General features: G+C 41.0%; 1 protein-coding gene and 2 long non-coding RNA genes across 7 annotated transcripts in view; 1 reads left to right on the forward strand and 2 right to left on the reverse strand.

Annotated features, from left to right (window-relative positions):
• LOC139364408 (uncharacterized) overlaps positions 1-814 on the reverse strand; it is a 24,574-nt gene extending 23,760 nt beyond the window's left edge. Inside the window, exon 1 of the long non-coding RNA XR_011626280.1 lies at positions 776-814. This is a non-coding gene — a long non-coding RNA (uncharacterized lncRNA). The remainder of the gene's footprint in view (positions 1-775) is intronic.
• LOC139364406 (uncharacterized) overlaps positions 1-14,854 on the forward strand; it is a 25,864-nt gene extending 11,010 nt beyond the window's left edge. The window contains exons 2-5 of one of the 2 annotated variants that reach the window (XR_011626278.1): positions 3,338-4,118; positions 11,415-11,509; positions 12,140-13,269; positions 14,358-14,854. This is a non-coding gene — a long non-coding RNA (uncharacterized lncRNA). Of the gene's footprint in view, positions 4,119-11,414; positions 11,510-12,139; positions 13,270-14,357 lie in introns of both variants that reach the window. The other variant, XR_011626277.1, reaches the window with a different exon arrangement.
• Positions 6,235-14,980, reverse strand: part of MINAR1 (membrane integral NOTCH2 associated receptor 1) — a 40,302-nt gene continuing 31,556 nt past the window's right edge. Inside the window, exons 3-4 of one of the 4 annotated variants that reach the window (XR_011626271.1) lie at positions 9,974-10,307; positions 6,235-9,533 (exon numbers count right to left, since the gene is read on the reverse strand). Coding sequence is in view for 1 of the 4 variants with exons in the window: in XM_011760569.3 (XP_011758871.2) it covers positions 10,110-10,307 (198 nt within the window). In the remaining 3 variants the exon portion in view is untranslated. Of the gene's footprint in view, positions 10,308-14,836; positions 14,903-14,980 lie in introns of all 4 variants that reach the window. The other 3 variants (XR_011626270.1, XR_011626272.1, XM_011760569.3) reach the window with 3 other exon arrangements.

Here is a 14,980-nt window from a genome sequence, read left to right on the forward strand (position 1 = left end):
TTTCTTAAGATGGTTGTGAGGATTAACTAAGGGATCACCTGACACAGGCTAAGTGCTCAACCAGGGTTAATGCCATTAGTGTGATGATCACTGCTGTGCATTTGGTACTCACCAAGCACCCACCATGGTGCAATGCACATTCTGGGACACAGTGCAGTCCTGATTTGGACGAGGACAAGCTATTAAGACCCCTTCTCTGTGTGTTTCCTGACCATCCAAATACAAATTGGGGCCCCTAGCATCTAGAGTTCTGAAGAATTATACATCTGTTCAGGAGAGGCCGGGAGTGGAACCTGGCCAGTCTTAGGACCTGAAGGAACAGTTATTCTGACTGGCGAATAGCAGACCTGCATTGGACACAGAGTGTTGCTTGCCACGTGGATGGCAGGAGGCTGGATGGACAAGCAGATGGCACTGCTAACTTGGTGTCAGAGTAGAGGTCAAGTGAGAACACGGTGAGCCAGGTTGATGGCTAGGAGTCAGGAGAAGGTGATTGGTCAAAGCTACGTTATAGGAGCATCAACCTATATACAGAGACCATGTTACCAAGACCATTTTTTTTTTTTGCGACGGAGTCTCTCTCTGTCACCCAGGCTGGAGTGCAGTGGCATGATCTCAGTTAACTGTAAGCTCCGCCTCCCAGGTTCATGCCATTCTCCCGCCCCAGCCTCCCGAGTAGCTGGGACTACAGGCGCCCGCCACCAAACCTGGCTAATTTTTTTTGATTGTTTTTGTATGTTTAGTGGAGACAGTGTTTTACAAGACCATTCTTTACCTGGGTGTGCTGCAGGAACTGGACCAGTCTTGCAGGTGGAGCAGTGGCTGGGCTGAGGATATATAGACAGAAGATAGTGACTTCTAGGAACCCAGATACTCCTTGATCCTCCCCAAAACAGAGGTTTCCAAGTGCACATGGACTGCACTCTTGGAGCTGAGCTAGGTTGGCAAATGTAACCTGCAGGGCTCTACATAATTGTTCCTGTGCATGAAACAATAGCATAATGTGGTAGCACCAGTGATAGGATGTGAATGTGTTAGGGAAATGTTGTTGACCTAGTTGGTACAGGAAGAGGGTCAGAGCAGGTATGTGAGATCAGTGATTCTCAAATTTGAGCATGCCTTAGAATCACCTACAGGGCTGTATAAATCATAAATTACTGGGTCTCCAGCCCCAATCTCCTGCAATTTTCTGATTCAGGTCTAGGGTGGGGCCTGAGAATTTGCATACCTAACATGCTCCTACACTAGCCAGCACTATGCTAGTTAATATTTTTCAAAAATAACTGCTTCCCTTCCCTACCAGGCACCATGCTCTTAGGACCTTCCTTGAGCAAGGAGTCTATTTTCATACCTGAAGACATCAGGCTTAGTTTTATGACATGGCTTGGCAATGAAATGTGAATGTAGGGATTATGCCAAGAACTATTGTGGACTTCTGCCATGTCTCTTTTCGTCTCTGTCAGGAGACCCGAATGTCCCAGTTGTAGGGCTGCTCATTCAGTCTGGGTCTTATAATGAAGAAGACATGAGATCCAGCTGCACCTGACCCATGATGAACATGTGACATGGGAAATAAGCAAACTGTTGTCATAAGTAACTGAGATTTGGGGAACTGCTTGTTAGAGAAGCATACCATGGCTTAAAGTGACTGATATAGAAGACTTCCTAGAGAAAATGATGCTGAATAGAGTCTTAAAGGTGAATTATCTAGATAGAGAGGAGGCAAGGCTATAGGGACCTGATAAAGGAATCTTCATCCTATAGGGACCTGATAAAGGAAACCTCAAATGTGACATGTCTAAAACAAAGCCTTAGATGCCATTTGCCATCCCCAAATTGTTCCTTCCAAAGTCTTCTGCAAGACATTAAATAGCACCATCACCTACCCTCTTTCTAAAGGCAAAAAATCAGGAAGCCCTCCTTAATCAACTTGTCTAATTCCCCCACTGCCCTCATCAGCAAGTCCAGCTGTCTGCACCTACAAATACAAGGTCAACTCCAGGGTCTCATCCTAGTTTAAGCTGCCACCATCTCTCCCCTGTGTTATTTGCAACTACCCGCTTACTGGTCTCCCTGTTTCCACCCTTGCTTCCCTTTACTCCATCTCCACACTGCAGCCAGAGCAATAAGATAAAAATATAAATCAGATTATGGATTAGGTTATTTCACTGCTTGCAATCTCCAAAGGCTTCCAATTATATTTAAAATAAAACCTCACCTCCTTATTGTGGCCTGCAAAGCCTGACATAATCTAGCCCCTGTCTACTTCACCAATCTCTCCTCACACCATGTTCTCTAGTCCAGTTCAGTAAGTTCAAGACACACTGGGCTTCTTCCTAATCTTCATTCCTATCTCAGGACCTTTGCACTGTTCCCTCTGCCAGAAGTGTTTTTCCTCAGTTGCTCACATGTCACCTCCTCCTGAAAGCCCTCCTTGGCTACCCTAACTAACAAGTTCCTCTGTTGCTCTCCAAGTTGATCTCTCCCAATTTTTCCTTTCCTTTCCTTCATTGCCCTCATTACTGATTACAATTATTTATTTGCCTATTTGATTGTTATCTGCACACTCATTAGAATCGAAGTTCCAAGATAGAAGATTAAAGATTTTCGTTCATTCATGCATTCACTCCTTCATTCAACAAATATTTATTAAGCATCTAGTATGTAGAAGACATTGTCAGTTCTGGGGACATAGCAGGCAATACTATTTCAACAATAAACCACTGCCTTAAACATTACAGTTGCTCAACAATTATTAGTTGACTAAATAAATGAGTAAACCAAAAGGTAGGAAAAAGGTTGAATCAGAAGGATGTAGATCACATATACATTACTAACAGTAAAACTAACTTTAATAACAAAGCAACAAAATTGCTAAATTAGACTGGCTGGGACATCCGGATCAAACAATATTGGTCCAGAGAAAATGGGCTAGGAAAGGCTGCCTCATTGGGATTTCTGAAATTATGCAAGAATCATTAAAATGTAGAATATGACTGTGAGTAACCAGCATGAAAATACCAAGTGCATTTCTTCTATTCACAGAATGACTACCCAGTAACTTATTAGGTATAATTTATTAAGGGCTTTCCTTGACAAATGAAAGGAAACTCTATTTGCAAAGGAAACTGCAAATACAGTTTCCTTTCATTTGCAAATTTGTACTGCCGATTTCTATCAATAACTTTGTATCTAGGATTTAATGAATCTCAGGAATTTTTATAAACTGCTGCAAGTCAAAGTCAAGAGACAGTATTTGCAGGAAGCAGTGTTTCAAGGGTTGAAATGCTATACCTGGTTCTGGCCAGAAACTCTGAAGTTCTCTTCTTGTTTTCAGATACTGGAATATTCTTCATGTAATGCAGTATCACTTTTGTGTGAAGTCACATGTAACTTGTCCCCCTCCTTTCTATCACGAGAACTACTGAAGATATAAACCAAATCCAGGTACAGAAAAATCTCAATAATTCAGGCTATGGAGAAAGCCAGTGGGAGCCATTGCGAAGCCTGAATTCTAGAGCACTAGGGTATGGTATATGTGCTTTTTAAAAACGTACATTCAATAATATAAAGTAAGTCAACCAAGTATTGACTTTTGCTAGTACTTGGTGGGGAGGAAGCTAAATTAATGATATATGAAAATACCTTACAATCGCATATTACATATTGATTTGTCCTCAGAAGGAAGATAAACATTTTTTCCTATGAGATTACTTATACATTATTTTCTTAATTCACTTTTTCAGAGCACTTTCAATTGAATTTCAGGCAAAATGCAATCTAGGCCTAGTCCAGCTAAATGCAAACTTTGGATTTGTAGGTCTACATTTTTTATTGCAAAACTTAAAAGCATTCTTATATCCACCATTGTAGAGTTACTCTAACATTCTTCAAAATTTTATCAGAGACTTCTTGCTGTTTTTAGGTGTCAAGATACTAATTGCTTTTTACAATGTGCTGTGACTCATGCCTAATCACTTTCCTTTAATGACTCAAGCAGGGAAACCAGTGATATTTGTGAATAGTAGATGGGATAAAAGGAGCTGGACACATTCTTTCTTCAACATCTGCCATGATATGATTTCATAAGCAAGAAATGTGCCAAGGCTTCTGCCCAAGTAAGCTATTATTCATTTATTTCATTGTTGAAGAATGCCTTAACATGACTAGGATAGAAAAATTATGTTGATATGCTTATACAAGAAAAAAAATGAACAGACCAAAGGAGAAGAATAAAAAGCCCAGGAAACCACAAAGACTTTCAGCAGCTTTATGCCAAAGGGGAAAAAATGATCTTTGTAATGAATGGTGCTGATCAGTGGATATCAAAACGGGAAAATAAACATACCTTCACCCCCTACTTCACACAAGTTACAGCTATCAATTCTAGAAGTACAGGTTTCACTATGAAAAATTATTAAACTTTCTAGAAGAAACATAGAGCATCTTCCATCTTCATGACCTTGTAGTATGAAAAGATTTCTTAAATAGATCCCAAATTCCCAATCATATTGGGAAAAATAATAAATTTCTATATTAAATTAAGAACCTTTATTCATTGGCCAAATGCAGTGGCTCACAGCAGCCTCCCAAAATGCTGTAATCCCAGCACTTTGAGAGGCCAAGGTGGGCGGATCCCTTGAGCTCAGGAATTCAAGACCAGTCTGGGCAGCATAGTGAGAATTTGTCTCTACAAAAAATGCAAAACAAACGAACAAAAAAATTAGCCACACATGGTAACACACACCTGTAATCCCAGCTACTTAGGAGGCTGAGGTGGGAGTATGGGTTGAGCCTGGGAGGCAGAAGTTGCAGTGGGCCAAGAATCACACCCACTGCACTCCAGCCTGAGTGACCAAGTGAGACCCTGTCTCAAAAAACAAACTAACTAACTAACTAACTAAATAAATAAATAAATAACTTTCATTCATCAAAAAGACACCAACATCAAGAAAGCAAAAACTACAGCTCACAGAATGGAAAGTAATATTTCCAACATTTATCTAACAGAGAACACATTTCCATAATAAATAAAGGATGTCCACAAATCAGTAAGAAAAAGACACAAACCCAGTCGGAAACTGGGCAAAAACAAACAAGTACTTCACAAAATAGAATATCCAAATGGCCAATAAACATACTCAAAGATAGCAAATCTCATTAGTCATCAGGGAAATACAAATCAAAAACACAATAACACTATACACACAGTGAGTGGAATGGCTAAAATGAAAGACAGATGATGCCAATTGTTGAGTAGGATATAAAGAAGCTGGAACCCCCATAAATGCTTCTATTGAACGTGTATGTTGGTAGCACCATGTTTAAAAAGTTGCTGGCAGTATCTATTAAAGCAGTGTGTAGGCATATCTCATGACCCAGCAGTTTTACTCCTAGGGATCCGCATTACGGAAATGCATGCATATGTTCACTAAAAGATATATACAAGAGGCCGGGTGTGGTGGCTCATGCCTGTAATCCCAACACTTTGGGAGGCCGAGGCAGGCGGATCACAAGGTCAAGAGATCGAGATCATCCTGGCCAACATGGTGAAACCCTGTCTCTAGTAAAAATACAAAAATTAGCTTGGCATGGTGGCATGCATCTGTAGTCCCAGCTGCTCAGGAGGCCGAGGCAGGAGAATCACTTGAACCCAGGAGGTAGAGGTTGCAGTGATCTGAGATCACGCCACTGCACTCCAGCCTGGTGACCGAGTGAGACTCCATCTCAAATTAAAAGAAAAGATATATACAAGAATAGTGATAGCCCAAATTGGAAGCTACCTGAATGCCCATTCAATGGTAGAAAGGAAAAATAAACTGTGGTATATTCATAATGAGTTAGTGAAATAAGAATGAGAAAACTGCCAACCACACAGAACAAAATGAACATCTCTCACAAACATCCTGCTGAAACAGTGCAGACAGACACAAAAGAGTAGATACCGCACAATTACTTTTACATAAAGCTCAAAAACAGCACAACTAATCTGGAGCCTCAGAAGTCAGGATGGTGGTTTGTCTTTTCAGGATTTTAACTGGAAGGGGCATGAGGGAGGCTTCTGGGATGTTTAAATGTCCTGAGACATTTTTGCTCTGCTGATCACATGTTCAATTTGTGAAACTGTTCAATTTGTGAGAAGTCATCAAGCTGGACACATGATCCTTACATAAAACTGAACACTTATAATTTATGCATAAAATAAAATCTCATGGCAAGACATTTTATATTTTCTTCAGTTTATTTTTGATTATATATGGAGAGGCCAATTTTACATGATAGCTTCAAACCAACCATTGTACATTAACCAAATTTTACACAAGCCATTTGAAAAAAGATCTAAAAATGTGCTTAGTTATTGGTATTATATAACATTTATCAAGCACCAAGAGTGTGCTGAGAGCTGTACAGAACAAACATAGAAAAGACACAGTCCCTGCCTTCAAGAATACCCATTCCTTCAGGATCTTGCACATAAAATTTCACCTTACATTCCACACTCTTTTATTCATAAGGCATAAATAAGGAAGTTCGTTGCATTTCTCATTGTTAATAAATATTGAATACCCTTTTCCCCAATTATACGAACAATTATTCGTATCTTTACCTTTAAATACAAATTTTCATAGTACAATATACAGTATATATTGATTTGGTATTCACACAATTGACCACAATATTCTTGCAGGTTGGTTATAATATGAAGCATGTTGAATTTCAACATTCACAAACTTTTATACCACTTAACAGAATCTTTTACTGTTGGCAGAGCTTCTTCTGTTTTGTTTTTTCTATTAAGAAAAAGAACCAACAAATGTGATGCCACTGCTCTTATCTTGATAACTTGTAAACAAAAACAGCACTGCCTTGATTCCAATAAGAGTATCAGAACTATGGCACAGATATTCAGAACAGTGATATTTAGCACATCTATTAAACTAGCCTTGCAGATATCAATCACATAGTTGCATGCCTTAAAATACTAACAATTTATGATCAGCTAGTAATGGATGATGTAAGTATGATTTACCTTACTGTATCTGCAGTTTAATGAAGGGGATACTGGTATAAAATTTCTGAAAAATATGAGGGGGAAAATATTTTTTGCTTTTCTGCAAGGCTGTGTTCAAAACAAATTCAGATTAGAAGATGAAATGATTATGAATTTAATCATTGGTTAAGGATATTTAATTTCAAACTAATCTCTTAAATAATAACATTTGATTACTTTTAAAATGCAGGAAAAACAAAGTGAATTTTGATAATGTAATTTTAGACTCAGGTACAAGAAATTGCCCTTTATATAAAAATGCCAGAGTATGGTGGGAGATGGCACCCAGTACAGTAGAGAGGCCCATCCGTATGTCACCTCTGGGGAGCTCATTGCAACAGGAGGTGATGGGCAAAGATTAGAGGGATGGATAGATGTTTCCCTCCTAGCCAAACTCTGTCTTGCTCAGTCTGCAAACAGGGAATAGAGGAGATAGGGTGAGTCACAGGGTCAGGGAAGGAAGGCTGGGGTGAGCTTGGGGTCAATGGCAAGAAAGGCTCCAACTGTGAACTTTACCTTCTATCTATCCCAAGACCCCAAGCATCCAGTAGCTCCAAGCCATGGTAATGATTCATAACCTCAACATCAGATTTGGTATTATCAGGCTGAGGATGACCCCTTTCCAGAGAAACCCACCTTACTTTTGGCCTCCATTGTCCAATTTCCTGAATTATTACCAGGTCTAGATGTTGCCATTATTCAACAACAATGTTGAGTTGAATTTTAAAGCTCCTTAAAGCTACTCTGGACTCAGAGCAAGACTGAATTTCTCTGACTACCTCTCCAGCTATGGAAAGTATAGAAGAATATTCTACAGAATCCTTTCATTTTCAAGCCTGAGGTGTGACTTATAGTCATGCCCTCCCAAGGTAGCTAGGGATATGCCCAGATGGGGTCCACTAGGAATAGATTCAGCCAAGGGCAGTGGAAAAAGTGGTTTGGTCCAGCCTCTATGGTCCTACCTGTCAAATGGAAGATTTGGGGTGGATTTGACTAGATTTTCCTTATTCTGGGTAAGTACATCTCCATTCTTCTGCAAATCCAGAGCAAGAGGTTGGGAGCTACTATCTCTGATGCTCTGACACTTAATCTGCGATAAAGAGAATAGTGGGGCTAGAATGTGGTACAGAGTCTTACTGGTTGAGGGGTTAGGTGGAAAGGCAATGCCCAGAGTGGTAACCTAGTAGTCTCTTTGGGGTGAAAGAAACAACCTTATGTAATATGCCCCATTGAAAACAGAGCACCAAAGAGTATAATTCTGATGACAGATAGTAACATATACATATTTTTTTATTTTCAATTATAAATCCTCAGTTTTTCATACTAAGGCTTAAGTTTTCAGTCACTGAAATTGAAAATCCATACATAAACATGATAATACAAATACATAACATGAAGATTTCTAAAAATAAAGGTTTACTACAGATGAAAAAATTCATCCCTCAGTTGTTAACATAATAAAATTAACTGTCTACCCCTTAATGGTGAACAACAGAATTAGACACAGCAAGCTAAGCATTATTTGGGATTTTTCAGAATGGATGCTAGACTCCTATTGCTTTAAAACTTGAGATGCTTCAAATCTCTCTTTTAGAAATTTATTATATCATACAGAGTGATTACACTTGCTACCAAAATCTATTTATATCCCACCTTGTTATCAAAAATATATATATAAGGTAGCTAGTTTCTGTCAATCCTTTTTTTCTTTAACCTGTAACAACACACTGGAATCAGATGCTGATAGGGATTCTTTCTGTTCCATTATTGGCAAAGCACCATTCAGCAGGTGGAGACAGATCAAATTTGGATGAAATTACAACAGCTTCTTTTACACTAAAGAAACCTCGCTCTCAGGTTATTTAACAGAGAAGACAATAAATGAAAATCAGGTATTTAGATAGACATATAGATAAGTGGTTAAATAGATAATATTTTTTGCACTGCTGACAAGTATTCAAAACTCTGGAGTAGGTGTTGGGGTAACTGAGAAGACCTCGGTGCCTTTATTATTGTTATTGAACAAGCTTTCAAAATCTTTTTAAAGCCATTGAAAATGGCAGATATTAGTAGTGCATGAAAACCATTGTTTACAGATAGAATGTCAATGTTTAGCCATTGTCTCTACTCTTCAAGGCACAAGGACAAGTTCCAAACTCTTCAACTCATGTATGAGAGGCAGAGCATCTGGTACCACCAGGAGATAGAAAATCAAGGAATACAGCCACACACCAAAGCAAGAACAGGGGATCCTTTGGAATGGCCATGATTTTCAAATACTGACCTTACATCATTAGCAAGCAGCTCCCCTACACTTTGGATTGAGGATGGGAAGGTCTCCTGGCCTGAATACCTTGGCCCATCATGCAGTCTGAGCATACTTCATTCCACGCCTGACTTGGTAGTCCAGATCCTTCTTACTCCAAGTGCAAGGAAGAAGGTCCAGAATGTTTCCATGAAGATCTGCAGTGATGCAGACATTCTGTCTTGTTGATGACAAAAGGGCAAGAATGAAACGTCAGTAGCCCTTGATAAAAGTCGACAGAGAAGTAATACCCTTTAGGGGTGCACACCCTATTACTTCACCAGCAATGGTCTAAGAACTTTATGGAAAAGAGAACCCACCCTCTTTTCTTCTTATGTTGCTACTTCCCTTAGTTTCTTCTAAAGAGGCATGTATTAAATATCTTCTGTATAACTTATTCCCTACCATGAAACATTATCAAAATGGAAAGAACCCAATTAATCTTCCTTTTTTTTTTTTTTTGGTTGGAATATTCAATTTGTATTTATTGATAGTCCATTATGTTCTTTTGGTAGGAAAAGATATCACACTTCTAAAAATGCATCAGAGTGTAATTGAGTCAAAGCTAACAGGTAGGTAGATTTCTCACTAGAATTAGTATAGTTTCTGAAAACCACCTTCATTCAATATTTGTAGAAATGCCTCCATGATTTCATCTCTGTTTCAATAAATTGTTGTCTCACTGCTGAAAGATTCTAAAATACAGACGACAACATTGATAGTCATAAGCTGTACGTAGGTTGCATTCTTAGCTCATGATTTCATTGTGCAGATGGGCACGACAATAACGAGGATGACGGTGCATGCCGCAGCAGTGATCAGAGCAGCTATCTTGCAGACCTTGGCTCGTCTGAATTCAGCTTCTTTACGTTTTAGTAATGAATCGTATCCTGGAGTATAAATGTCTTCCATCCAGTACTCTAAATTGTTTGGGTTTAAAGATTCTTGCGTCTAAAAGCGAAGAGAAGATGTTAGAAATACGGTGAATACTTGAAATCAGGTCAAAGACGTCCTGACAGTCATCACTCCTGAAGCACTTAAGTTGTCTGCAGCTGGGAGTTAGAGACTGTGTTGCATAACATTGCCCCACCAGCCCCTTGCCTGAGGCAGGCTACCACAGGCTCATTCCACATATCACAGATTGCATGGGCCCCTCCCTCACTAAAAATGTCGTGTTGGTTTTGACACAGAGAAACCCAAGGGTCTTTCATCTGTAAGCAAGCAAAATGGGGCTGAGATGAGCAAGACTCTAAACTTCAAGGGCATGCAATCAAGAACAGGCGGGCCCCTCTGCAAGGGAAACAAGGAAAGTCACTGAAAAATGCTTTCTTCCAACAGGCTCTATGAACAGATCTGCTTGAAACAAGGCCATGATAGCATTCTGAAAAGCTTCTACTGAAAAATCAAAGGAATCTCCACGATGAGCAGTTCAAACAAAATATAAAATATTTCAACTTCAACCATTTATCTGAGCAGGTCATGCCACTGCTCAAAGTCAAGGTCTACCGACCCCATAGCAGACTGTTCCCACCCCAGACCTGCCGTGGCAATGGATCCAGACTTGGTGCAGCTTCCCCAAAGAGAGAGCCCCCACTGACATCTGTCTGCTGATCTCCCCAAGATTAATCAACTGTCATCAGGAGAAATACCATATTTAACCTGTATTGCCTGTGAATCCTATTCCGCGTTGACAGTTAAAATCTATTTCCATGAAGAAAGGCAGTGTTCTCATTTTATGGCAAGCATTTAATAATATGAGTGTCACATAAAAGCAACAACACATTGCAATTCCAAGTGAGGCCATTTAAGTCTTTGAAATGCAAACAAAATATCTATTTTGAAGATTTTCTTAGATTATGCTCATAAACATGGGCACATAAAAAATTATTCATACACATATACAAACACAGGCCCAAAAACCAAACCTTTCAAAGTTTTAAAAAACTCAGTTGTACCATTTATTGATGGAACAGTGATGATTCTAATGCATGCTAGTAATTCTCTGCCTGACCTTCTAGATTCATTCTGATTTTTTTCCATCTTGCTCTGTGCTCCTAGGAATATAAACTACATGGACACATCATGGGGACTCCCCTGCCTTCAAGCTCCCATGGGGTTTCAACCAATGAAGACAAGAAGAAAGAGAGATTGAGGTATTTATTCCCCCAGCTCCCTCCTGGCTGGGCTGCAGTTTGTCAGTGGCCCAGCTCCTATTGGACACCTGCTATCAGAGCTGTGGGTCTCAGTGAGTTTCAGAAACAGCCCCTTTCCCTTGGCCCTTCAGATCCAAGGGTGGCAACAGCTTCCTACTGGTGCTGGTCTCTGGGTGCTTCACTAGCTATTGTAAAGAGTCCCCTCCTTAACTACCCCTTTGAGCATGCCACCTGCCTGCTGCCAGGACACTGACAACCCGCAGGCCCTGCCCCCCAGGCTTGATTATCTACCTGTTGCTCACAGTCATCTAGCACACAGCTAGGCACACTGTGGCCTGCAGGCCACATCTCACCTGCCACCTGTCTTTTTACAACCCTTGAACTAAGAGTGATTTTTTTCCATTTTTAAATGGTTGAAAAAAAATCAAAAGAATAATATTTCATGACATGTGAAAATTATATGAAATGCAAATCTCAGTGTCCAAAAATAAAGATTTATGGAAACACAACCACTCCTATTTGTTTCCAAATTGTCTATAGCTGTTTTCGTGCTACAATGGCCGAGTTGAGCAGTTGTGAGAGATTATAAGGCCCACAAGGCCTAAAGGGTTTACTATCTGTCCTTTACAGAGAAAGTTTGCCAGCTCCTTTCTAAGACATGCTATACGACACTGTACAATGGAAAGAGAAGGGGATCTAGGCATCACAGAAAATCTTCCTGGTCCCTTCCCTCACCAAGGCATAATGTTGAGAGACTGCTATTTAATTTCTCAAGTTACGTGGAAGGCTGGAAGGTGGTCCTGGACACTCAGGGCACCCAAAATAGAAACCAAGACACTCTCAATGTGGGAAAAGTCCTTATTGTACAGGGTGCTCTGTCCAACTCTTCAGCCTTTGCAAGAAACTCCTGCTACAGCATCCTCTGCTAGAACCCCAGGAGCCTCTTCCCTGAGCTTCCCGGAGCAGTTCCACTGCTGCCAAGCCCCGACTGTTGCACCGCCTCCTCCTCCTGCTTGAGCCGCCAAAGCTCTGCCTGCCACAGGCCCTTGGGACCAGTCTGTTCTCCTTGGCATGAAAACATGAAAGCCCTTCAGCAATTTAATAGACACTAAAGAAAGGAGAGATGGACCCAAGATGGGCATATTTTGCTGGAAGACTGGTCTGCAGAAGTGGGTAATGTGCCCCTAAAGGCTGGGAGCTGGTGGAGGGTCAGACCAGCAGCCCTCCATACCCTGGCACCTGGAAGTCAGGCTCAGCACACTATGGGTAAAACAACCTGCTCTTCTTCTCAGTCATCCTAGGGCTGGCCCAGGAGCCAAACAGTGTGTAAATAACACATCAGATTTTGTGCTTTAGTCCCTCCGGCTCAGAGAGAAGGAAATTGGTTTCCTTTCATAGCTATATACACTATTATGGGCTGGGATTCAGTGTGTGGAATAAACTATTTTTAATTAGTTTTTTCAATAACTGTAAGCTGTAATCGCATCAAGTAGAAGAGAGGTAATACTGAGGTTTCAAGGGACACAGGCAAATGTATGCAGTTATTAATTAACCCTGGCAAACACTGGAAAGAAGAAAAAGGTTTGCACCTTTGCCTATGCCCTCAAGTGGGAACCACTGATGGCGAATGTACATCTCAACACAAAGGAACTCCGGGAAGATTGTCCAGACACCAACACTGCCCTAAGACTGTACCCGAGTCTCTGCAAAGAGATGAAAAGAAAAAAGGTGGTACTTGCTGCCTTCACCAAGCTCTCAAGGTTGGCTCTTTTTTGCTGTAAACACCCTCATACAGCTATTGAACTCCCTACTTCCTCATATTTTATGCAACTGGATACTCTCTCCTTTGCACTTTTAAGTAATGTCACCTAAAGCTCTATAACCCAAATATCTGTTTTTAATTTTTATAATTTTATCTTTATGCTTATAAACATTGGTGCACTAAAAGCTCACATATCTGTAGGGGGGAAATCTTCCAGCTCCCTCCCTGCAAGCTTTGCAAAGATGTTTCAGTCTACGACTCACCTAATTAATCGAACTCTTTCAAGGTCATCCAGTGATACTGGTAAAATATTGATTATTCCGTTGCTTGAGCCATTCACACCTCCAGGTCCTTTCTGACCCCCAGCTGCTCTTGGTATTCTAATTCCCACAGATCGAGGTATGACGCCCATAGCAGAGCTGCACAGGGACCCACTGGAGGGAGAATCAAATCCCTCTCTAGCCTCCTTGCCCACAGGAAGTTGACAGAAGAGGGATTGACCTGAAGGGTCAAGGGGTGTGCAGTACAAGTGGGAATGTAAAATGCATGATGTAAGAGGGGTGAGGACGGGCTCAGGGTTGCTCCTGATGCGCCCACAACACTCACTGTCAGGGTCTGGCCAGAGCTGCCCCTTCCCATAATTGCTGTCATTTAGGGCCCAAGACAAACAAATGTCATTGCAATCATTTTTTTTTTAAACAACATAAAACTCCACTAAACTCTTAACAATAGCAAAATGAAATGGCAAGGAAGTTGTAGAAGAGAAAGAACATGAGACTTATTGCCAGATGGTCCAGTATGAATTTAGACTTGTCTGACCTGGGGCAAATTATTGAGCTTCCCGGGTCCTCAATTTCCTCATCTGTAAACTGAAGATGGTCATAACAATTCCTGCCTCACAGGCCACTGTGCCTGGGACTGAGAGACTGTAGAAAGCACTATGCAAAGTTGATTGATTTCAGCGTCATTGACCAGCCCCCAAGGGCCTTCTTTTTCAGTGCCTACTTGATGCCAGGTACTTTAAATATATTATTTTTAATTCTTACAGTGACTCACAAGCTCGATATTATTATATCCATTTAACAGGTGGAGGGGCTGAACCTCAATCAGATGGAGTGAATGCTTCCGGCCACACAGCGAAGGAGTCCGGGATGAAAACCCAGTGCTGCCAGAATGTGGTCTTTTCTTTCCACCACACTGCACCTCCCACAGCCCTCTTTGTTCTAGAGCAAGGCCACTTCAGGGAAGCCTTGCCATACTGATCTCCACAGGCAGCTCTCACCAACTGTGCTTCACGTGCATGGTCATTCCGGGGCCTGGGCGGAACGGGCACCCCTGGTGCTATGGCCTGGCTGCCTACAAAGCTAAGTGCACAGGTGGGGACACGGTGCTCCTTTGCTCCTGTGGTGATCTGGAGACACAGATCAACCCAGTGTGAATGGAACCAGGCAGAGTTGCCCACCAAAATAAAAGTGTGGCCAAAACCCAGCCCTGCCTATGGGTGAACAAAAAACATGCCCTCCAGCCACAACTGCATTCATAGAGCTTCCGGGGATGGCTCTTACCTGGGGCTGCTCCGTATGGAAACATAATCCATAGCTTGGCTCCCACAAATATGCTTATCCCACGTGCTACATATGGAAGGAGAAATCAGCTTGTATTTCATTAAACAGTTTGGCTCAGGTCTTGTGAGCAAATATTAGAATCTG

Source organism: Macaca nemestrina, chromosome 7 (genome assembly GCF_043159975.1).
Source record: "Macaca nemestrina isolate mMacNem1 chromosome 7, mMacNem.hap1, whole genome shotgun sequence".
NCBI classification, from domain to species: domain Eukaryota; kingdom Metazoa; phylum Chordata; class Mammalia; order Primates; family Cercopithecidae; genus Macaca; species Macaca nemestrina.